Genomic DNA, 24,482 nt, shown 5'->3' on the forward strand with positions numbered 1-24,482 from the left:
CCAACAAGGAACAAGAGCACCTGCTCAGTGTTTCAGCTGCAAGGTCCTCCCTTTACAAATTGCCCCATCACTTTGGGGCTGGGAGATGTGAACCCCACATGACCATCTGACTGATGACTTCAGGGGAATCGTGCCCGCCCACCACTGCACTCCGCATGCCACCTCCTAGAAGAGGGGTTAGTGATCCACGGCCACGTGCAGTTTTATTGGAACACAGCCCCGGCCACTACTGTAACCACATGTGTGAGAAGCAGAGGATCCCGAGTGCCTGGACCCCTGTCACCCAGAAAGCAGAAGTCAGGGCAACAAACAGAAGAGGAGAAGGTACCTGTAGATCATATATCTGATAAGGGGTTAACACCCAAAACATGTAAAGAACTCCTACAATTGAACAGCAAAAAATCAAGCAATCCAATTGAAAAACAGGCAAAGGAACGGAATAGACATTTTTCCCAAGAAGACATACAGATGGCCAACAGGTACATGAAAAGATGCTCCACATCACTCATCATCAGGGAAATGCAAATCAAAACCACAATGAGATACCTCACACCTGTCAGGATGGCTGTCATCAAATAGACAAGAGATAACATAAAATAAAAAGGACTGTCCTTTGTATACGAAGGCAGTAGTCCCAGCCCTTCAGCCTCATTGACGCAGATCCTTTTAGATGTGCGTTTTACTCTGATCCAGCCACGCACTTTCACCTGGTTCCTCTCAGGGACACGGGTGTACGATTTGAAAGGGACCAGCTTCTTTACTGGCTTGTGGTCCCAGAAGAGGGAGGGGGACCAGGTGGTGATGAGTGACCCTCATGAAACATTCTAACCCATGTCTTTATCGCCACCAGAAGACCCCTTCCTCCACACTTTTAAGAAGCTGGAACTTCATCCTTTATCTTGGCCCTCACACTTCTGTACACTACTAAATGACACTATTTTATTTTTTTTTAACCTTATAAGGATGCATCCTCTTCTGGAATTCCTCTAATCACAAAGTCTCACTCTCAAGTTCTTGAAAATGAGGGCGGTCCCTGAAAGGCAGGTAAAGCAACCGAGGACAAAAGAAAATCATAAATCATTTATCAGTCAGAAGAACTTTGCTAAAGATACTGAAGCCATAATTTAAGCCTCATTAGGTGCAAAGCAACCAGAATAAAAGATTCAAATGTGTTTTGAGCTGAATGGAAATTCTAAAGTTGAGGAAAAGGAGATAAATGGTCTGCAAGTCTTAAATAGTAGGATATGTGTACAGACCTCAAAAGCCTTTTTTTTTTTTTTTTTTTTTTTGCATGAACTTGCCTAAATAGGACTGTGCTGTTGATAACACTTCCTGGTATTTCCCTGTGAAACCAGAACCGTTATCTTGCTGACTGAGTTAACGGGGGTCACAGGATTTAAGGGTGCTTATTGAATCAAAGAAGGTCATGGGATTTAAGGCCGCTGATAGATCTAACAGTGGTCACGGGATTTTAGGAGGCTGCTTGATCATACAGGGGTCACAGGATTTAAGGGGGCTGATTGATCGAACGGTTTTGTCAAGAAGAATTGCTCATGCACAGTTTTAGCTTTCTCTTTTAAATGTCACAACTGAATCAATCAAGCCCAGAGAGATTTTATGTGTTTACAGTTTAAGGAATCTACAGGGGAATCCTTTATTCTGTCTTCAATAAAAGGTCAATTCAAAAAAAATAAACTTTCTAAAATGTTGATTTTCCATCTCTGGCTCACAACATCGTATTTATAACTTTGTGTTTCTTTTGACTTAGAAAACTAGAGCTCTCTCTTCTTGGAAATACATGGAGAAAAATACAGTATTTCAGGTTCATTCTAGAAACCACCTTCTCAGGGTCAAGGTGTATTGACTAAAAGAGCTTCTTTCTCCAAGAGATTCTAAACCTCTGTAGGGCACTTCATTGTGCTTAAAGGGAGAGGAGGAACAAAATCAGGCTGGCAGGTGCCCAAGGCCAGTGCAGCCCCCAAGGCTGGGGAGGGAGCCGGGAGGAAGGGCTGAGTTGGCCTTAGAGCGAACGGCCGCTAGAGGGCGCCGGAGCACCCGCGTATCCCACCTGCGGCTCCCGGCCAGACATCCAGGCTGGGAGATGGGGATGGAGGAACCCCAAGGACATGCCCAGAGAGGAGGGGTTGGTAACCGGGTGCTTCCGACTCTCCAGCCCAAATTGCCTCGCCTCACACAGAGGACAGAGGTCTGCCCCTTCAGCATCCGATGGGGCACTTCCAGCCTGGCCAGGTGGCCCAGTGGCTGGACAGCCTCACAGGCTGTCTGCGGTGTGACTGCTCTTTGCTTATCCAGAGGCAGGACTCTGGACCCAGAAATACCTGGCTTGACTCTTGGGCTTGCAGTTTGCAAGCTGTAGGCCTGCGTGGGTGCTGGCATCTGGAAAACGGGGCTGGTGGTCCTGAACGTGGAGCCTGTAAAAGCGGTGGTATTTTGGTGGGTGGGCTGTGCTCATACCTGTGCCCTTCCTCTCCAAGTTTTCCGCCAACTTCCTTCTTCCCTTTCCATCTGAGCCTCCCCCTGCTGTCCCCACGCCCTCCCCTCAGCAGAAGGTTCTCGCTTATCCATCTGTTGTACAATCATTGATCCCAGCCTTTACGTCAAAAGTTATGTTAGGTGCTGGGATCAAGGAGAAGTTTCCGACTTTTTAAGTTTCAGGCTTGAGAGGCAGAGTGAGTGGAGACGGGTCACGTGACTAGATGCCCGCCACCTGCCCTAAATCCGGGGCACCTGACGTTTAGCGCCCGGAGTGGGGCGAGGAAGGGAACGGACAAAAGGCCCTGCAAGTGACTGAGGGCCCAGCGCCCCGCCGACCGCAATGGAGCCCAGGTCCCTACGGAGCCCGAACTCCCTGCATGGCCTCTCTTGCATCCATCCGCCCTAGCTGAGTTGCCTGGGAGCCGGAGGGGAGGGCGGCGCGACGCGGAGCCAGCCCACGGCCGCTCGGCCGCTGCGCTACGACGGACCGCGCCCGCTGAGGCCCCGGCCGCCCCTGGGGCCTCAGCCCAGGTAAGCTGGCCCGGACCCTGCACCGCCCGCGGGGGCGGGGGGGGGGTCGCGAGGCTAACTTTCGAGTCGCAGGGGTTCGCTCGGAGCTGCGACTGCTCTTTAGGAAGAGCTGCCCCGTAGCACCTTAATCCAGAGGAATTTGGGTCCCTCATCTCGCCCCTGACCTCCGCCCGGCTTGCTTGGGCCCCGGGGTGGGGGTGGAAACCTGCGCGTCCTGGGGGGAATCGGGGAGGGGGAGGTGCAGAGCCCCTCCTCCTGACGGCGGGGAAGGGGCGGGGCGTGTCTGTGCGGGGTCCTGGGGCGGGACCCGCTGCGGCGGGACTCCGCCTCCTAACCTCCCCTCCCCCCGCTTACAGTGGGTTCCAATAATGTTTAATTGCCTCTCGCGCTCTCGGGCTTAAAACTCATCCACAGGCTCGCAGGTCTGTTGATTTAGCCAAGTGCCTCTGCGCTCCTTCCGCTATTAGATAAAATACCAGGGGGGAGGGGACGGGGGATGGGTGCCTCAGCCGACTAAAGAGGTCGGACCCGCGCTGTCACAGACGCCCGGGGACCCTTAGGGTGGTCGAGGACAACAATTACTTGTAAATGGAATTATTTTATTTCTTTCAAATATTTTGTTAACTATTGCATATAATGCAACTGGCTTTTGTATGTTGGTTTTATGTCCTAAAACTTTATTGAATTTATTTTCTACCGTATTGGGGGGGAGGAGAGGTCTTATATAAGATCATGTTTTCTGAAAACAGAGGAAGCTTTACTTTTCCCTCTCCATTTTGGATGCCTTTTTATTTCTTATTTTTGTGTCATATTGCTCTGCTTAGGACTTCAGTACTGTCTTTAATAATAGTGAGTGTGGATACCCTTATCTTGTTCCTGATTAAAAGGGAAAAGCTTTGAATTTTTCACCATTCAGGGTTACAAGGTACAGTACAAGGTTAGTTGTGGTTGTGTATTATATGGTCTTATTTTGAGGCATGCTTCTTCTGTTCCCAATTTTTTGAGAGCTTTTGTCATAAAAATGTTTTGAATTTTGTCAATTGCTTTTTCTTCATCTATTGAAAGGATCATATATTCTTCATTCTTTTAGCAATGTGTATCACCCTTATTGATTTATTTAGACTTTTGCTGAGAATTTTTGCATTTATGTTCATCAGGCATATCAGCCTATAGATTTATTTTCTTGTAGTGTTCCTTATCTGGCTTTGGTGTCAGAGTAATGCTGAACTCATAAAGTGAGCTTGGGAGTCTTCCCTCCTCCTCAATTTTTCTGGAAGAGTTTGAGAATGATTGGTGTTAATTATTTTTTTATAGATTTAAAATTTTTATTTTATTTTTATTTATTTATTTTTAGTTGCATTGGGTCTTCGTTGCTGCACGCAGGCTTTCTCCAGTTGCAGCGAGCGGGGGCTACTCTTTGTTGTGGTGCGTGGGCTTCTCACTGCGGTGGCTTCTCTTGTTGTGGAGCATGGGCTCTAGGTGCGCGGGCTTCAGTAGTTGTGGCTCTCCGGCTCTAGAGTTCAGACTCAGTAGTTGCTCCATGGCATGTGGGATCTTCCCAGACCAGGGCTCGAACCCGTGTCCCCTGCATTGGCAGACGGATTCTTCCCCACTACGCCACCGGGGAAGTCCAGTTTTTTAATGTTTGGTAGAATTCACCAGTGAAACCATCTGGTCTTGGGCTTTTCTTTGTCGGGAGGTTTATGTTTGTTGTTTCAATGTCCTCATTTATTATTGATCTGTTCAGACTTTCTCTTCATGATTCAGTCTTGGTAGGTTCATGCTTTGGGAATTTATTTATTATAATTTATCTCATTTGTTGGTATGTAATTGTTAATAATATACTCTTATGGTCCTTTGTGTTTCTTTGATGTCTCCTCTTCCATTTATCAGATTTTTTGACTTCTCTTTTTTCCTTGGTTAGTCTAGCTAAAAGTTTGTCAGTTTGCTTTATTTTTTAAAACCAACTCTTAGCTTGATTTTTTTTTCTAGTCTCTTTATCCATTGTTTATACTCTAATCTTTGCTCTTTCCTTTCTTCTAATCTGGTGCTTAATTCTTTATTTTCCTATTTTCTTGATGTGTAAAGTTAGGTTGTTTTTGAAAACTTTCATTTTTTAAAATGTAGGCACATAAGAATTACTGTTGATGTATTCCCTAAATTGTGGTATTTTGTATTTATATTTTTTCAAGATACTGTCTAATTTCTCTTTTGATTTCTACTTTGACCCACTGGTTATTCAGGAGTGTGTTGTTCAATTTCCATGTATTTGTAAAATTTCCAGATTTTTCTCCTATTGATTTCTAGTTCCATATTGTGGTTGGAAAGCTTTGAGATAAGATTTTAGTCTTAAATGTGTTAAATTTGGCTTTTTGGCCCAGGAATGACATATCCTTGGGAATGTTTTATGTGCCCTTGAGAAGACTGTGTTTTCTGGTGCCCTTGGATGGCATGTTCTGTATATATCCGTTAGGTTTACTTTTCTAAAGTGTTGTGCAGGTCAATGTTTTCTCATGAATTTTCTGCCTGGATGATCTATCCACATTTACAAATGGGGTACTGAAGTACCCTGTTACTTTATTGCTTTTTCTGTATGTAGTTTTGTTAATATTTGCTTTAAATGTCTACATGTTCCAATGTTGGGTGCATATTTATACTTGTAATATTCTCTTGATAATTTGACTCCTTTATCACTGTAGAGTAACATTGTCTTGTGACTGATTTTGATTGAAAATATGTATTATCTAAGTATAGGTACTCCTGCTCTCTTTTGGGTTGCCATTTGCATGGAATATATTTTTACATCCTCTCACTTTAACCTATATACATCCTTAAAGTTAAATTGAGTCTCTTGTAGACAGCATATTGTAGGTTCTTTTCAAAATTATTATTTTTTTATTTTTTATTTTGGCCATGCCATGCTGCCTGCAGGATCCTTGTTCCCCAACCAGGGATGGAACCCAGGTCCCCGGCAGTGAAACCACTAGACCACCAGGGAATTCCCTGTAGGTTCTTTTTTTAAATTAATTCAACCACTTTGTGTCATTTAATTGGAGAATTTCATCTGTTAATGTTTAGGTTAATTGTTGATAAGGACTTTCATTATTTTCTGTTTGTTGTTGTTGTAGTTCCTTTGTATTTTTTTTGATGTGATATGAATTAATTCTTTTTAAAGAAAAAGGATTAATCTTTTGTGTAACTACAATAGATTTTTTTTTCTTTGTAGTTTCCATGAAACATATATAAAGTATCTTGTATGTAAAATATATTTAAATTAATAACTAATCTTTAATTTCATAAAATAACATTTCATTAAATAATTAATAATTTCTATTTTATGTACATTTTATATCTTTTTTCATATTTTATGTAAACAAATTATCTATCCCCAGAAAAATATTTGTATGTGTGTATATATATGTATACACACACACATATACACACAAATATACACACAAATATATACATACACATATGCATATTGGTATATTTTTCTCTATATATAAGATTTATATTTAAGGAAATCGATTTTTCCTTTTCTTCGAATCTGTATTATCTATATAAGGAGTTCATGATAATTTTATTCATATAGGCTTTTCACATGTGTTGTTAGATTTATTTTTATTTTATACTTTAAAAATTGCAGCCTCCCTTTTAACATACCTGGTAACTGCTTGCGATGTGTCTATATGAACTGTGTACTACATGCTTATGTTATAGTCTTTAAAATATTTTATTGTCTCAATTTCCGTAACAAATTTCCACTTGTTCTTTGGGCTTACTTACTAGATATATATCCATATGCTCTGCAAATGGAGATAATTTTAATCCTTCTTTTCCAGTGGTAATTTTTTTTTTTACTAATACCTCAAAGTGTTAAGTAAGTTAGGTGTTCATGTCTCCTAGTGATCTTTCTGACAATTAGAGGAAATTAATCTATTATTTCTCTATAGGTGAACTAGTGTTGTGGGTATGCGACATTTCTTTGAGTACATATGCATTAATATCTTATTTCTATAATTTTTACCTGTAATATTCTACCATGCTACTTTATTTGCATCTATCAAGTTGGTCACATGCCTTTCCTAAATTTGTAAGCTGATTAGTTGTATTAATATACTTCCTAACAACCAAAACATTTGAGTCCTGGCATAGGATTCACTTAATCTTGCTATAAAGTTTTTTCCTAAGTTAGGTTTATTAAGGTATTATTCATTTATTTATTTAAGTTTTATTGAGATATAATCGACATACAGCACTGTATCCAAGTTTAAGGTGTACAGCGTAAGGATTTGACTTACAGACATCATGAAATGATTATCCCAGTTTAGTGAGCATTCATCTCATATAGATACAAAATTAAAGAAATAGCAAAAAATTTTGTGATAACTCTTAGGATGTACTCTCTTAACAACTTTCATATATAACATACAGCAGTGTTAATTATATTTATCATGTTGTACATTACATCCCTAGTACTTATTTATCTTGTAACTGGAAGTTTGTAACTTTTGGCTGCCTTCGTCCAATTCCTTCTCCACGCACACACTGCCTCTGGAAAGGACAAATCTCTTTTCCTGTGAGTTTGTTTTTGAACTATAATTGACCTACAACACTGGTAGTTCCAGTTGCCCAACACAGTGATTTGATATTTCTATACATTTCAAAATGATCAACACAGTAAGTCGGTTTATGATATGTCACCATATGAAGATATTACATAGTTACTGACTATATTTCCCAAATCTCATACCCAAGACTGTTTTTTATTTGCATCTGGAAGTTTGTACCTCTTGATCTCCTTCACCTATTTCTTTCCTCCTCCGACTCCCCTCTCCTTTGGCAACCACCTGTTTTTTCCTCTGTATTTACAAATCTGTTTGTTTTGTTATATGTTCATTTGCTTTGTTTTTTGATTACACAAATAATTGAAATCATCGTTACTGTTTTTCTCGGTCTGACTTATTTTCACTTAGCATAGTACCCTCTAGGTCTTGTCATGTTGTCTCAGATAGCAAGATTTCATTCTTTTCTATGGCTAATATTCCATTTTGTGTGTGTGTGTGTGTGTGTGTGTGTAACTTCTTTATCCATTAATTGATGGGCACTTGGGTTGGCTATTATAAATAATGCTGCAGTGAATGTAATGGTGCATATATATTTTCCAATTAGTGTTTTTGCTTAATACCCAGAATTGGAATTGCTGGAACATATGGTAGATCTATTTTTAATTTTTTTTGAGAAATAGCCATACTTTTTTTCCATAGTGGCTGCACCAATTTACTTCCCACCAACAGTGCACAATGGTTACCTTTTCTATACATCGTTGTCAACATTTGTTACTGTCTTTTTGATAATAGAATATTCTGACAGCTATGAGATGATACCTCATTGTGATTCTGATTGGGGTTTCCCTGATGATTGGTGGTTCTGAGCATCTTTTCATGTACCTGTTGGTCATCTGTATGTTTTCTTTGGAAAATTGTCTATTCAGATGTCTGCCCATTTTTTTTTAAACTGGGTGCTTTGTTCTATTAATATTGATTTTTATGAGTTCTTTGTATATTTTGGGTATTAACTCTTTATCAGATATATGGTTTGCAAATAAACTTGAGCCTGAAGCCACCTAGTGGACCAATTCCAGCAGAGATGAGAGTTAAACAAGAACCAAAATACATGGTTAGCCTGGTAAAGTGTTTCTATTTTCAAGCCTTTTAAAATATACAATCAGAAATAACAAATAGAAAGACACCCAAATGCTATGATGTTGAACAAGATTTAATTCTTTATCCCCAAAGGTTGTGTTTTAGAAAATCCGTATTTTTCAGGTATTCCTCATCTCCATCAAGTCTTAAAAACAGCCCTTAGCAGAAGAACACATACTCCTCTGACACAATATCTTTGGGGCTTATCCCCAAGGAGAAGATACGTAATGATATTAGGGGGTGGCTATTTATACTAAATATATTAATAAAAATGTTTAAAATGACTGTGGGAAAGGAATTTCATGCTTAAAGCCAAAACATTACAGAAAATACAAAAATGGAAGTGAATGAACATTAATTTACCTCTTTTTTCTCCCCCAAAATCATAAAATGAAAGTAAAGGAGTTTTGTTTTAAACATAAACTTATAGGACAAAGAGAAAAGAGGACTCAATGGTGACATTCTGGAAGCTGTGCCTGTGAATGTGAGGTCTCGGGAGGCTGCTGCAGTGCATGAGGCTGTGCTGTGTTCTACATTGTTCTAAACATCTGCTGCCAAGTAACCCTTGTTGATTTTTTTTTTATAAATTTATGTATTTATTTTTATTTTTGGCTGCATTGGATCTTTGTTGCTGCACGCAGGCTTTTCTCTAGTTGAGGCGAGTGGGGGCTACTCTTCGTTGTGGTGCACGGGCTTCTCATTGCGGTGGCTTCTCTTTGTTGTGGAGCATGGGCTCTAGGCACACGGGCTTCAGTAGTTGTGGCTCGCGGGCTCTAGAGCACAGGCTCAGTAGTTGTGGTGCACGGGCTTAGTTGCTCCGCGGCATGGGGGATCTTCCCGGACCAGGGCTCGAACTGTCCCCTGCATTGGCAGGCGGATTCTTAACTACTGCGCCACCAGGGAAGTCCCCCTTCATTGATTCTTCTGAGTCTGACTGACAACCCAAACCTTGAAACTTATTCTAGTAGTGTAACTAGGATCATGAAACAATGCCTTCAAGATTCTGAGGGGAAGTTATTCCCAATCTAGAATTCTACACCCAACAAACTATCAATTAAATTGAGGGTAGAATAAAGACATTTGCAGATATTCATAGCATCGAAAATGTTCCCCAACAATAGCCTTGTCTGACAGTCATCCCACCACCATGTACCCTTTTCTCAGAGACCTTCTGAAAGATATGCCCACCAAACTGAGAAAAAGACTGGATTCCAGGAAACAGGTGTTCCAATTCAAGGAGAAGGTGAAGAATGCCCCCAACTCCCTCCAGGAGAGCTGTGGAGGGAGATCCCGGGAAGCCAGCAGTGCAGAAGGTCTGGTGACCAATTAGCCCAGGCCAGATGTGGTCAGAGGCTCTAGGAGGGATTTCTTCAATAAGAAGAGCTTTTTAGGACACTCAATGTGCTTGAGCATACTGAGAGAAGTTCACACAACTGGGAGAAGAGTTGGTCACACAACTGGGAGAAGAGTTTGGCTACAGGTTAGCAATAAAATATAGAAAACCAAGCTTGCCCCCCCTCTCCAAAAAAAGACAAATTTTAAATTCAGGAAAATAAATTTTATAAGGAAAGGGAAAGTAATCACAGTACACAACATGACAAACCTGAGTAGCATTCACATAGTCATAATACCAAACAATGAATATTGATGCAACCAAAATAAAATATGGGGAGGATGGAAAGATGGAAGTGTGTGGAGACAGTGAGGTGAAAGAAAGCTCTTTCATAATGGTAATTCAAAAGAAAATACCTAAAACTGAAACACTAGTAAGGAACATGTGATTTGGAGATTTGGAGATAAATACAAAATAATCAGCTAAAATAGTTGAGCCTGGTGGCCTCTGGGGTGGGGTGATACAGAGGACAGTGTGGGACTTACTGTTTCAAAGTAAGGTTTATAGGACTATTTGCTCATTTAAAATGTGTAGGTGTAACTTTACTAAAAAATGACTTAATTTATAGTAATGGAAGTCTTTTATTACTGTCACATACATGTTAAAATCAGCCAACATGTCAACATGTACAGGACAAATGTGCACTGACATTAAAAGCAAAACTGAAAATGGAAAAAAAAAAAACTGATACTGATTTAGGCCCTTGTGACATTCTGAACTAGACTTTAAGAAATCATTCACCTTCTGGACGCTTCTGTTTCCAGATCTATAAAGGAGTATTCTAAACAGATGAGATCTAAGTTCCTTCGAAATCTGAGTCCATTTAAATGCAATTCATTGAATAGAGTAAATACATTTTTATGGACAAGGTTCTAAAGGGTATTCCATTTTAAATGGGCCTCATTTTCAACTGATACTGATTAATGGGGCTTTTAACTTTTCTTGTATATCAGAAATACGTTATAATTTTAAATGATAGCAAAAAAAACCACCCAAAACCCTTAAGAATATTACACATAAAAATGAAGGTTCTAAACTGTTGCTTAATCCTAAAAAGCAATAGTAATAGCCTCAGCTAAATGCCAAGTGGCCACTATTGGCAATACCAGAACTTCAAACAATTGCTCTAAAGTGGGTCAAAAGCAGATTGTTGTGGCAGATCTTAAAGCTGAACTGTTCATGCATAAAACGAGGAAGATTTATGAGAGAAGGTATATTCTCAAACTCAATAAGTAACTGAGGAAGAGAAACCCATAGAAAAGCTGAATGAAAGAAAAAGCTTTGGCAGTGATGCAATGAAACAGTACATGTAAACCTGCATGCACTCTACCTGACAGCTGGAGGGCGAGCCAGGCCCACACTCACCCCGCCTCCAGGTGGCATATTATATTGTCACTTGGCAGTAAACAAATGCAGAGCTCTTTTTTTCAAATTATGAATTCACTATTATCCTCCCCATCTTTGGAATTAAGGATGATGTATTTTTAAGTGCAAATTTTGATTTCTCACCCTAAGGGATGAACCCTCTTGACTGTGAATTCCTAGATTTCAGGCAGGGGGCTAGCCCAGGGCGCTCTTGGTACAGCTCAGCAATCTTTGTGTGAGTCCCTGACACTTCCCTTTCCTGCTTCCCAGTGTGACCATCTATCTCCATTACTTTCTCCCAGAAGTTCATCTCACCCCCACTGTTTGCCTGGCAACACCCTGTAGCCCCTTCAGGACCTCCACTTCTACAAGACCCTTTCTCCGTGACTCACCAGAGTGTATGCTTGTCCTCTTTTGTGCCACCACTGTTCCTACAGTTACATCCACAGGGCGGTTCTCATCCTTGAGGGTCATCAGAATCACCTGGAGGGAGTGCTGGGCCCCGCCCCTAGAGTTTCTGACTCAGCAGGTTTGGGTGGGCCTGAGAACTTGCACTTCTAATGAGTCCCCAGGCGAGGCTAATGCTGCTGGTCCAGGGACCCCCTTCTGAGAATCACTCTATTGCTTGATTTCATGCCTGCGTCTTCCGCTAGACTGTGAGCTTCTGGAGGTCAGGATGCATGTCTTACACATCTCATCTACGGGGTCTAGCCGGGGTCTAGCCAGAATCTAGCAGTCATTCAGTCAATCAACAAATATTTATTGACTGTCTGTTATGTGCCAGACACTGTTGTAGGCACTGGATTCAGCAGTTTAAATACACACATGCAAATGCACACACACACACACACACACACGCATCTCTGCACTCAAAGAGCTTTCCTTCTGGTACTACATGGTAAACTCTCAATAAATGTTGAAATCTGGCCAGTTGCACAGAAGGAAATATGGCATTACCATGATCATTTTAATAGTGCTACAGAAATAACCAGTTTTCCATTTCCTAATCATAGCTCTTCCCATTTGTATGTTTCTCCCTTCCGATATTCCCCACTATGTCCAACACATAAATCCACAAAACTGGCAAAACATTTGCTGATTGATTTACAAAATAGTTGATGTAGCTGACATATCAGTTGAAAACAACACATCATATAAGATGAACTTAAGCATAATGTAAGCAAATCTCAATATTTAATATCGATAAATGTTAAATAGCTTAACCACTGGTTTTCAAATTAGCCTTAGTTACCTCTAAAGGCATCTTTCCTCCCATCCCTCTCTATTCCATGTCCTACATCTGTGGTGAAATGTTTACAGCAGTTCTCAACTGCCAGGTATGATGACTGAACTCCCGGAGGACCTAAGCACGCTGCTGTCCAAGCAGGGACATCGGTCAACATGTGGATTGTCCTGTGTAAAGTTCTGAGAAACTGATAGGAGGCCTTGTGATGATATGTGATGCCCTGGAAAGAAAGGGGGCAACAGCAGAGGCGAACCTGATTCCCCACATATAGCCAGAGCAGTCATTCCTCAGCATGTCACGCCCCAGGCCTGCAGGCCCCAGGCCATGCAAATCCCTCTCTAACTCTAGGAAAGTAGAAAACATGTACCTTCATCTTTGGGCTAATTTTCTGAAAGTTTCTCAGCAATAAAAATGAGAGGACTCACCAAGAGCAATTTGGAAAATAACTGAACTGACCATAATGTTTACTTTCAAGACTTTCAGTATTCTTAAGGTTTGCAAATGTTTTTATAAGGCTTTCCATTCAAAGCCATGAGACATTCTGTGCTAATTATATGGAGGGAATAATGGGCAGCATTTATGAATGGAACTTGAAAAAGGCTAGTTTCAGTATTCCAGACTAAAATATTTCTTCTCTGTTAACATCATAACCACATTTGAAGTTTGTTGTTAGTGGTTTCAAGAGTCAGTGATATCAAATAGTAATACTGTCTCAGAATTATATTCTCTTCCTTTTGCTACCCAAAATCAGTGATATAAAAACACCCTAGTCCAACAAATGATCGTGATTTCTACATATCGAAAGACTGAAGAAAAATTAATAACCTTGTTAGAAATATACTTTTATAAAGGAGACCAGGTCCACCAACTTCATTTTTATGACTCAATCCTAATTAAGTAAATTCTGATTATTAGAAAGCTTTGAGTATAAATGGGAACTTTTGGTGAGCCACACACTGACTTAAAAATGGCCAGGTTGCCATTTATTTTCCTGGAGTAGTTTACTAATTATCACCTTCATAATCCAAAAGAATATTTCTGGGCTTCCCTAGTAGCGCAGTGGTTAAGAATCCGCCTGCCAATTCAGGGGACATGGGTTCAAGCCCTGGTCCGGGAAGATCCCACATGCCGCAGAGCAACTAAGCCCGTGTGCCACAACTACTGAGCCTTCGCTCTAGAGCCTGCGAGCCACAAGTACCGAAGCCCGAGTGCCTAGAGCCCCTGCTCCACAACAAGAGAAGCCACCGCAATGAGAAGCCCACGCACCACAACGAAGAGTAGCCCCTGCTTGCCGCAACTAGAGAGATCCCGCGTGCAGCAACGGAGACCCAACGCAGCCAAAAATAATAAATAAATAAAATAAATAAATTTATAAAAAAAAAGAATTAATATTTCTGAAAAGGTATGTAATTCTCTGCTGAGATGTACGCTCCAATAAACCAGCCCCTTTCAAACTGGTTAATGTAAAGCTAAGACAAGGAGAAATCAATCTGTATGGCCGACTGAACTGGTCTCATTAAATTATTGATACCTCATTCAGTGTAATAAAAAAACACACCACTATACTCTGGAAAACACACAAATCTAAAATAAAAATATTCTCATTAATATCATTCATATGCTAGTAATAAATTAGCTTTCTTTAAAAATTTTTCAATTATATCCAAAATCCATTCTTATTTTCTGAGTTAACAAGGCTGGATTTTTAAAAGTGCAATAAAAATTCTTGAGGCCTTCACCCCAGTTTAGACAAGACTTCTTAGTGGTTTGCAAGACGCAGCTTCTTGTTTTGGTGCTGTTCTTCATCCTGGGGTATGGGTCCCAACACACCATCTAGCGTTCAAGAATAACTTAACGTCAGAAAAATGTCACTTCAAATAAATGACTATTTGTTAAAGTCACAGAGGTTGTAAGATCAAAATAATGCTTAAGTTAAAAAGGAATACTGATTTTATCTTAAAATAATTCTCAACTGTTGAAGAACAGATTCTAGATAACTCACTCAGGTAACACAATATCTGACCTTTTAAAAACTGGATTCATTCAACAGTGTATAGCCAACAATTCATAAAACTGTTTTGGGGGGAGAGTTATTATTATTAGGCTGGAGGAAACAAAATGCACCTACTTATCCTCCAGGGAGAGAAGGGAGCCATCTGTGGGGCAGGGAGGGTGTGAGGGAACACCCCGCCATTCCCACTCCTCCACAGGAGGGAAAACTGACCCATTTCCTTGGTCAGGTGGGAGAAGGGCCTGGCTTGAAGCTCTTCCCATCATTTGATTTCCATGGCTTTCCTGGTACATAAACTGTGTGTGTTTAAAGCGCACAATTTAATGGGTTTTAACACAAGTACGCATCCGAGAAACCATCACCACAGTCAAGGTGATAAATATATCCATCATCTCCAAAAGTTTCCTCTTGCCCCCCTGCTTCCTGTCTTTTCAGGGATCTGCCTGCTCTCCAAGCCTCTGTGTCCTGCTTTGCTCTGTCTTCCTAGTCTTAAGGACACAGGTGGAGGTAGATCTGGAAAGTCCTCTCTCTCTTATGATGTAATACTGGAAACATTAAAAAAAAGAATATGTGTAATACAGATGGGAGCTCTAAAGCCTAATAATAAATTAATACTCAAGAAACTACTACCCAACCCCAAAACTAGAATGCTACCACCTCCGCTATGCTCCGCAATCTAATCCTATCCCTCTGTCACCCCCATTCAGAGGTAACCGCTATGCTGAATTTTGTGTTTATCATTCCATTACTTCTTAAAAATAATTTTGCTACATGTACTAACCAATACACAATTTGCCTTCTTATTGAACTTTATATAGGAATTGCATCATAATGTATTTACCAAAGTAGATTAGTGGTAGCCTGGGGCTGGAGGTAGGGGAAAATAAGGATGACTACAAATGGGTAAGAGGAGTCTTTCTGAGATGATGGAAATGTTCTGAAATTAGGCTGTGGTGACAGTTGCACAAACCTGTGAATCTACAAAAACCCACTCAATTCTATACTTTAAAAGAGCAAATTTATGATATATGAATTATACCTCAATAAAGCTCTTATAAAATTGAAAAAGAGATAGCGATATTACTTGTTGATATAAAACACTTGTTAAAAAATACATACAAAACATAAATCTGCAGTTCAATGAACAATCATAAAGCAAACACACATTTAACCATTAGCCAGGTCAAGAAATACAGCACTGCAAGCAAAGCAAAAGCATCCCTCTCACCCCCTCCCCCATCACGACTCCTCCTTCCCATACTTCCACCCACAGCATGTCTTGCCCTTCCTTAGTGATCTAGGGACAATAAATCCTGGCCACAAGACCCATCTTGATAATAAGTGGCAAATATCGCCTCTTCCATGGCTTGCCTTTGTACTCTTTTAATGGTATCTTTTGACAAACAGATGTTCTTAATTTTAACATAGATAAATTAATTCATTTTTTTATGGTTAGTGCTTTTGGTGTCCTTTCCCTAACAGCAGGGAATTGTTCTCACCCCTTAAAACACTGTTACTGAATACGCATTCTTTAAACAGATACATATTTTTTCCTTTCTTTTTAAACGCTTTTCTTTTCCTTATAAATTCTGAAAAAGAAAGATGGAGTGGATATGTATTTCTTTCCAGATTACAAATAAAAAATTTACTACTTGAATAAAATAAAGCTAACTCAAAACATAGAAAATCAATATATTCACATAGAAATTATTTCCATAAAGACTTTTTTTTTAAACTCAAACTCCTCCAGTTTTGCTTTTTTGACACCCTAATGATTGCCAGCCAGTATATCAGTTAATCACTAAACTTATTTATTTTTTAAATTTTATTTTTTTTTTATACAGCACTCATCCATTTTATACACATCAGTGTATACATGTCAATCCCAATCTCCCAATTCATCACACCCCCCACCCACACCCCCCGCTGCTTCTCCCCCTTGGTGTCCATACGTTTGTTCTCTACATCTGTGTCTCTATTTCTGCCCTGCAAACCAGTTCATCTGTACCATTTTCTAGGTTCCACATATATGCGTTAATGTACGATATTTGTTTTTCTCTTTCTGACTTACTCACTCTGGATGACAGTCTCTAGATGCATCCATGTCTCTACAAATGACCCAATTTCATTCCTTTTTATGGCTGAGTAATATTCTATTGTATATATGTACCACATCTTCTTTATCCATTCATCTGTCGATGGGCATTTAGGTTGCTTCTATGACCTGCCTATTGTAAATAGTGCTGCAATGAACATTGGGGTGCATGTGTCTTTTTGAATTACAGTTTTCTCTAGGTATATGCCCAGTAGTGGGATTGCTGGGTCATATGGTAGTTCTGTTTTTAGTTTTTTAAGGAACCTCCATACTGTTCTCCATAGTGGCTGTATCAATTTACATTCCCACCAACAGTGCAAGAGGGTTCCCTTTTCTCCACACCCTCTCCAGCATTTCTTGGTTTGTAGGTTTTCTGATGATGCCCATTCTAACCGCTGTGAGGTAATACCTCATTGTAGTTTTGATTTGCATTTCTCTAATAATTAGTGATGTTGAGCAGCTTTTCATGTGCTTCTTGGCCATCTGTATGTCCTCTTTGGAGAAATGTCTATTTAGGTCTTCTGCCCATTTTTGGATTGGGTTGTTTGTTTTTTTAATATTGAGCTGCATGAGCTGTTTATATATTTTGGAGATTAATCCTTTGTCCGTTGATTCGTTTGCATTTTCTCCCATTCTCAGGCTTGTCTTCGTCTTGTTTATGGTTTCCTTTGCTTTGCAAAAGCTTTTAAGTTTCATTAGGTCCCATTTGTTTATTTTTGTTTTTATTTCCATTACTCTAGGAGGTGGATCAAAAAAGATCTTGCTGTGATTTATGTCAGAGTGTTCTTCGTATGTTTTCCTCTAAGAGTTTTATAGTATCCGGTCTTACATTTAGGTCTCAAATCCATTTTGAGTTTATTTTTGTGTATGGTGTTAGGGAGTGTTCTAATTTCATTCTTTTACATGTAGCTGTCCAGTTTTCCCAGCACCACTTATTGAAGAGACTGTCTTTTCTCCATTGTATATCCTTGCCTCCTTAGTCATAGATTAGTTGACCATAGGTGTGTGGGTTTATCTCTGGGCTTTCTATCCTGTTCCATTGATCTATATTTCTGTTTTTGTACCAGTACCAATATTGTCTTGATTACTCTAGCTTTGTAGTATAGTCTGAAGTCAGGGAGTCTGATTCCTCCAGCTCCGTTTTTTTCCCTCAAAACTGCTTTGGCTATTTGGGGTCTTTTGTGTCTCCATACAAATTTTAAGATTTTTTGTTCTAGTTCTGTAAAAAGTGCCATTAGTAATTTGATAGGGATTGCACTGAATCTGTAGATTGCTTTGGGTAGTATAGTCATTTTCACAATATTGATTCTTCCAATCCAAGAACATGGTATATCTCTCCATCTGTTGGTATCATCTTTAATGTCTTTCAACATTGTCTTATAGTTTTCTGCATACAGGTCTTTTGTCTCCCTAGGTAGGTTTATTCCTAGGTATTTTATTCTTTTTGTTGCAGTGGTAAATGGGAGTGTTTCCTTAATTTCTCTTTCAGATTTTTCATCATTAGTGTATAGGAATGCAAGAGATTTCTGTGCATTAATTTTGTATCCTGCAACTTTACCAAATTCATTGAATAGCTCTAGTAGTTTTCTGGTGGCATCTTTAGGATTCTCTATGTATAGTATCATGTCATCTGCAAACAGTGACAGTTTTAGTTCTTCTTTTCCAATTTGTATTCCTTTTCTTTTTCTTCTCTGATTGCTGTGGCTAGGACTTCCAAAACTATGTTGAATAACAGTGGTGAGAGTGGACATCCTGTCTTGTTCCTGATCTTAGAGGAAATGCTTTCAGTTTTTCATCATTGAGAATGATGTTTGCTGTGGGTTTGTAGGATATGGCCTTTATTATGTTGAGGTAGGTTCCCTCTATGCCTACTTTCTGGAGAGTTTTTATCATAAACGGCTGTTGAATTCTGTCAAAAGTTTTTTCTGCATCTATTGAGATGATCATATGGTTTTTATTCTTCAATTTATTAATATGGTGTATCACACTGATTGATTTGCATATATTGAAGAATCCTTGCATCCCTGGGATAAATCCCACTTGATCATGGTGTATGATCCTTTTAATGTGTTGTTGGATTCTGTTCGCTAGTAGTTTGTTGAGGATTTTTGCATCTATATTCATCAGTGATATTGGTCTGTAATTTTCTTTTTTTGTAGTACCTTTGTCTGGTTTTGGTATCAAGGTGATGGTGGCCTCATAGAATGAGTTTGGGAGTGTTCCATCCTCCGCAATTTCTTTCGAAGAGTTTGAGAAGGATGGGTGTTAGCTCTTCTCTAAATGTTTGATAGAATTCACCTGTGAAGCCATCTGGTCCTGGACTTTTGTTTGTTGGAAGATTTTTAATCACAGTTTCAATTTCATTACTTGTGATTGGTCTGTTCATATTTTCTGTTTCTTCCTGGTTCACTCTCGGAAGGTTATACCTTTCTAAGAATTTGTCCATTTCTTCCAGATTGTCCATTTTACTGGCATAGAGTTGCTTGTAGTAGTCTCGTAGGATGCTTTGTATTTCTGTGGTGTCTGTTGTAACTTCTCCTTTTTCATTTCTAATTTTATTGATTTGAGTCCTCTCCCTCTTTTTCTTGATGAGTCTGGCTAATGGTATATCAATTTTATCTTCTCAAAGAACCAGCTTTTAGTTTTATTGATCTTTGCTATTGTTTTCTTTGTTTCTATTTCATTTATTTCTGCTCTGATCTTTATGATTTCTTTCCTTATGCTAACTTTGGGTTTTGTTTGTTCTTCTTTCGCTAGTTCCCTTAGGTGTAAGGTTACGTTGTTTCTTTGAGATTTTTCTTGTTTCTTTAGGTAGGCTTGTATAGCTATAAACTTCCCCCTTAGAACTGCTTTTGCTGCATCCCATAGGTTTTGGATCGTCATGTTTTCATTATTTGTCTCTAGGTATTTTTTGATTTCCTCTTTGATTTTTTCAGTGATCTCTTGGTTATTTAGTAATGTACTGTTTAGCCTCCTCGTGTTTGTGTTTTTTACAGTTTTTTCCCTGTAATTGATTTCTAATCTCATAGCGTTGTGGTCAGAAAAGATGCTTGATATGATTTCAATTTTCTTAAATTTACTGAGGCTTAATTTGTGACCCAAGATGTGATCTATCCTGGAGAAAGTTCCGTGCGCACTTGAGAAGAAAGTGTAATCTGCTGTTTTTGGATGGAATGTCCTATAACTATCAATTAAGTCCATCTGGTCTATTGTGCCATTTACAGCTTGTGTTTCCTTATTAATTTTCTGTTTGGATGATCTGTCGATTGGTGTTAAGTGAGGTGTTAAAAGTCCCCCACTATTACTGTGTTACTGTCGATTTCCTCTTTCATAGCTGTTAGCAGTTGCCTTATGTATTGAGGTGCTCCTATGTTGGGTGCACATATATTTATAATTGTTATATCTTCTTCTTGGATTGATCCCTTGATCATTACGTAGTGTCCTTCCTTGTCTCTTGTAACATTATTTTAAAGTCTATTTTATCTGATATGAGTATTGCTACTCCAGCTTTCTTTTGATTTCCATTTGTATGGAATATCTTTTTCCATCCCCTCACTTTCAGTCTGTATGTGTCCCTAGGTCTGAAGTGGGTCTCTTGTAGACAACATATATATGGGTCTTGTTTTTGTATCCATTCAGCAAGCCCGTGTCTTTTGGTTGGAGCACTTAATCCATTCACGTTTAAGGTAATTATCGATATGTATGTTCCTATTACCATTTTCTTAATTGTTTTGGGTTTGTTTTTGTAGGTCCTTTTCTTCTCTTGTGTTTCCCATTTAGAGAAGTTCCTTTAGCATTTGTTGTAGAGCTGGTTTGGTGGTGCTAAATTCTCTTAGCTTTTGCTTGTCTGTAAAGCTTTTGATTTCTCCATCGAATCTGAATGAGATCCTTGCCGGGTAGAGTAATCTTGGTTGTAGGTTCTTCCCTTTCATTACTTTAAGTACATCATGCCACTCCCTTCTGGCTTGTAGAGTTTCTGCTGAGAAATCAGCTGTTAACCTTATGGGAGTTCCCTTGTTTGTTAATTGTCGTTTTTCCCTTGCTGCTTTCAGTAATTTTTCTTTGTGTTTAATTTCTGCCAGTTTGATTACTATGTGTCTCGGCGTGTTTCTCCTTGGGTTTATCCTGTATGGGACTCTCTGCGCTTCCTGGACTTGGGTGGCTATTTCCTTTCCCATGTTAGGGAAGTTTTCAACTATAATCTCTTCAAATATCTTCTCGGGTCCTTTCTCTCTCTCTTCTCCTTCTGGGACCCCTATAATGCGAATGTTGTTGCGTTTAATGTTGTCCCAGAGGTCTCTTTCTTTTTTCTTTATTCTGTTCTGCGGCAGTGAATTCCACCATTCTGTCTTCCAGGTCACTTATCTGTTCTTCTACCTCAGTTATTCTGCTATTGATTCCTTCCAGTGTATTTTTCATTTCAGTTATTGTATTGTTCATCTCTGTTTGTTTGTTCTTTAATTCTTCTAGGTCTTTGTTAAACATTTCTTGCATCTTCTCAATCTTTGCCTCCATTCTTTTTCCCAGGTCCTGGATCATCTTCACTGTCATTATTCTGAATTCTTTTTCTGGAAGATTGCCTATCTCCACTTCATTTAGTTGTTTTTCTCAGGTTTTATCTTCTTCCTTCATCTGGTACATAGCCCTCTGCCTTTTCATCTTGTCTATCTTTCTGTGAATGTGGTTTTTGTTCCACAGGATTTTTCTTTCTTGCTTCTGCCCATAAAGACTTGTATTTCCTGATTTTTCAGAGTAGTCAAATCATTGTTATTATCAAGAAAATTTTACTTATTATACTAAACTTCTACTTACCTTGAATTGAATCGAAACAGAAAGATAACATGGCTAATATTTTAACATAATATTGTACAGTTAATAATAATTAATGTTCCAAATTATGTGCCTGAGGAATTGCAAGATCTCCCAAAGATTGTATTACATTAACAGTATGTGTGTTAATATGCAAATAATAAAGCTCTGAAGATTACTAATTCATTTATGGTAACTGTGATGACTCTTAATTAGATTATTCAAATAACCAGAATATTTCCACTCTCTGACCAATCTGAGCTAATGTGGCTTTACTCTAATAAGAATGTACATATCCTCATAATTTGGCCCTAGATCCATCTGTATTAATTATATGTATTTTTCCTTTCTAACTGCCCAAGAGGCTTTTGTTTTGGTATAGAAGAGCACTGTCATCTACTTTCTCATGTAAATTTAATTTATAAATTCAATTTGTACATGATTATTTGTATTAAACTGCAGAGCCCATAGGACTAGTCCTTAATCAGCAGTTTCCATGACACCTAGCAAATAGTAGATACACAAACGTCTGTGAACAAATTGAATGGCAAAAATGTAACCTGCAAAAAGAATATGCTCCATCTCCAACCACAGCAATTTCCAACACCTGATCATTATAACTCCCTATGTTTCTTTTCTTCTTAGCAGCAAAGTCAACCTCAATAAAGGACTTGTAAATACTTACTCTCTCTGCTTTCAGGCTCATTTTGCTCAAGAACACAAGTTCTGGATGGATTCAGTTGCCACTGTAAAAGGACACAAACATTTTATTTATATGTTTAATAAATAGCATTTCAGCACTGTGCTTTCAAATATCAAAACAGCTTAAAACAATGTAAGAAAAAAGAGTTAGTGTGTCGTACCAACCAAGCTCTAATAACGACTCTGAATGACCCTGAATGATATGACTTCTGGAATGAGAATCAATATTCTTAGAGAAGGAAGTGTAAAAATCCTCCTTTACCTTCGTTTTACAGGTAAGGAAGTGGAAGACCAGAGAAGTGTAGTGAGTTGCCCAAGGTTACATACTGACTAAAGACAGCAGTAGCACCAGAACCTGGGTCTGCCCATGCCCAATACTATAGAATTTCCACCACTTCATATTCTAGCTCCAGGTCCTACAGAATCTTATAATAGCTAGAGAAGGCCTAGATAGAAAGAATGAAAATAGGACAATTTTAATATAGTGATATATTCAATACATTACTATATATTAATAATTTTAATATAGTAATATATTTTAATATAGTAATATATTTAATATATTAACGTATATTATAATTATATATAATATATATACTAATATATTAAATATATTACTATATATTAATATATAGTAATATATTATATATACATAATATATTACTATATATTAGTATAGTATATATATACTAGTATATATATATACTATATATAGTATAGTATATATATATAGTAATATAGTATAGTATAATATAGTATAGTATATATATATAGTAATATATATAGTATATATATTACTATATATAGTAATATATTAAATATATTAGTATATATTAATAATTTTAATATAGTAATATATTTAATATATTAGTATATATTAATATATATTATATTAATATATATAATATATATTATTGATATATAGTAATATTAATATATATTACAATTTTAATATAGTAATATATTAAATATATTACTATATAGTAATATATAGTAATGTTGCCTTTTAATATAGTAATATAATATATACTATTATTTTTATCATAGCATACCATTTATTGTATCATATCATACCATATCACATCTCCTCTGATTACAGTTTTCCATCTCAATCATTCAGAAAGAAATAGAGAAGCATGAAGATTCTCAGATATTACAGTGATGACTGGAGCAGCAGATAAGAAAAATTGAGTGTAATCAATATCTCAAAGCACACCCTTCCTTTCTTATTTGCCTAGAAATCCCCATCATCAGAATCACTAATGACTTAACCAAAAAAGCCCCACTAGGGCACTCTCTCCAGAAAGACACAATTAAGTGGATAGTTCCTGGGAGCCTCTTCCAGAATCATCAATTAGTTCATCAGATGAACTAATTAATGTCATGGGCCTTGAGGGAGAATGAGATATAAGACAGACATTTTACCACGTATAAAAAAGTCCTTGGAAAGGGAAGACATCTAGAACTGTTTGGTCACCTATAGAAATGGGATGGTTCGGATTAGTACCAGGAAAAAGGGGGATTTCCAAGCAATGGGAAGATATATGTGAAATTAACAACAAAAAAAAAGGCATGTTCAAAACATGTCAAACCACTAAAATCTATTACTTTGGGCAAAGTAAAAACTAATAACCTTGAATTTACATTTAAGGATCATCATAAAAAGATTATGTCTAACTGTGAAAACTTAGAAGCAATCTAGGTGTCCAACAAAAAGGGAATGGTTAAATAAGTTATGTCCATAGGTTGCAATACTGTGTAATCATTAAAAATTATTTCTGAAGAATTTTCAATGACACAGAAAATACAGCAACATGTTAACAGTGGTATCCATGAGCTGTGGGATAATATCTGTTCTTTTTTTATTTTCCTCTATATATCTGTTCTTTTTTCTATTTCCTCTATAATGAGCATACGTTACTTTCACAATTTAAAAAAAAGTAATATAACCTAATAAAGAAAAATTCACATGTATTAAACAGAAAAAAAAATAGTTTCTCAGTAAATGGACTTGGGTTTACACAGGTAAAATATATTCTTGGAAATACTGTTGCCCAGCCCTAGCTTAGTCTGCAACAACCCCACAGAACAGAACCTCTTATCTCAAGGCATATGGTAACACCTCAAAG

The 24,482-nt window shown here is 38.2% G+C and overlaps 1 protein-coding gene and 1 long non-coding RNA gene across 4 annotated transcripts in view; one reads left to right on the top strand and one right to left on the bottom strand.

Annotated features, from left to right (window-relative positions):
* Positions 1-2,733: 2,733 nt before the first annotated feature.
* The window catches only part of LOC132352459 (uncharacterized), a 28,947-nt gene continuing 7,198 nt past the window's right edge, over positions 2,734-24,482 (top strand). Inside the window, exon 1 of the long non-coding RNA XR_009498716.1 lies at positions 2,734-3,027. This is a non-coding gene — a long non-coding RNA (uncharacterized LOC132352459). The remainder of the gene's footprint in view (positions 3,028-24,482) is intronic.
* CDADC1 (cytidine and dCMP deaminase domain containing 1) overlaps positions 9,554-24,482 on the bottom strand; it is a 43,692-nt gene continuing 28,763 nt past the window's right edge. For 2 of the 3 annotated variants that reach the window (XM_059902938.1, XM_059902937.1), the window contains 2 exons: positions 22,337-22,397; positions 9,554-14,569 (listed from right to left, as the gene is read on the bottom strand). In XM_059902938.1, the coding sequence (XP_059758921.1) occupies positions 14,496-14,569; positions 22,337-22,397 (135 nt within the window). In that variant the 3' untranslated portion in view covers positions 9,554-14,495. The remainder of the gene's footprint in view (positions 14,570-22,336; positions 22,398-24,482) is intronic. The other variant, XR_009498715.1, reaches the window with a different exon arrangement.

This window comes from Balaenoptera ricei, chromosome 18 (assembly GCF_028023285.1).
Source record: "Balaenoptera ricei isolate mBalRic1 chromosome 18, mBalRic1.hap2, whole genome shotgun sequence".
Taxonomy (NCBI): Eukaryota; Metazoa; Chordata; class Mammalia; order Artiodactyla; family Balaenopteridae; genus Balaenoptera; species Balaenoptera ricei.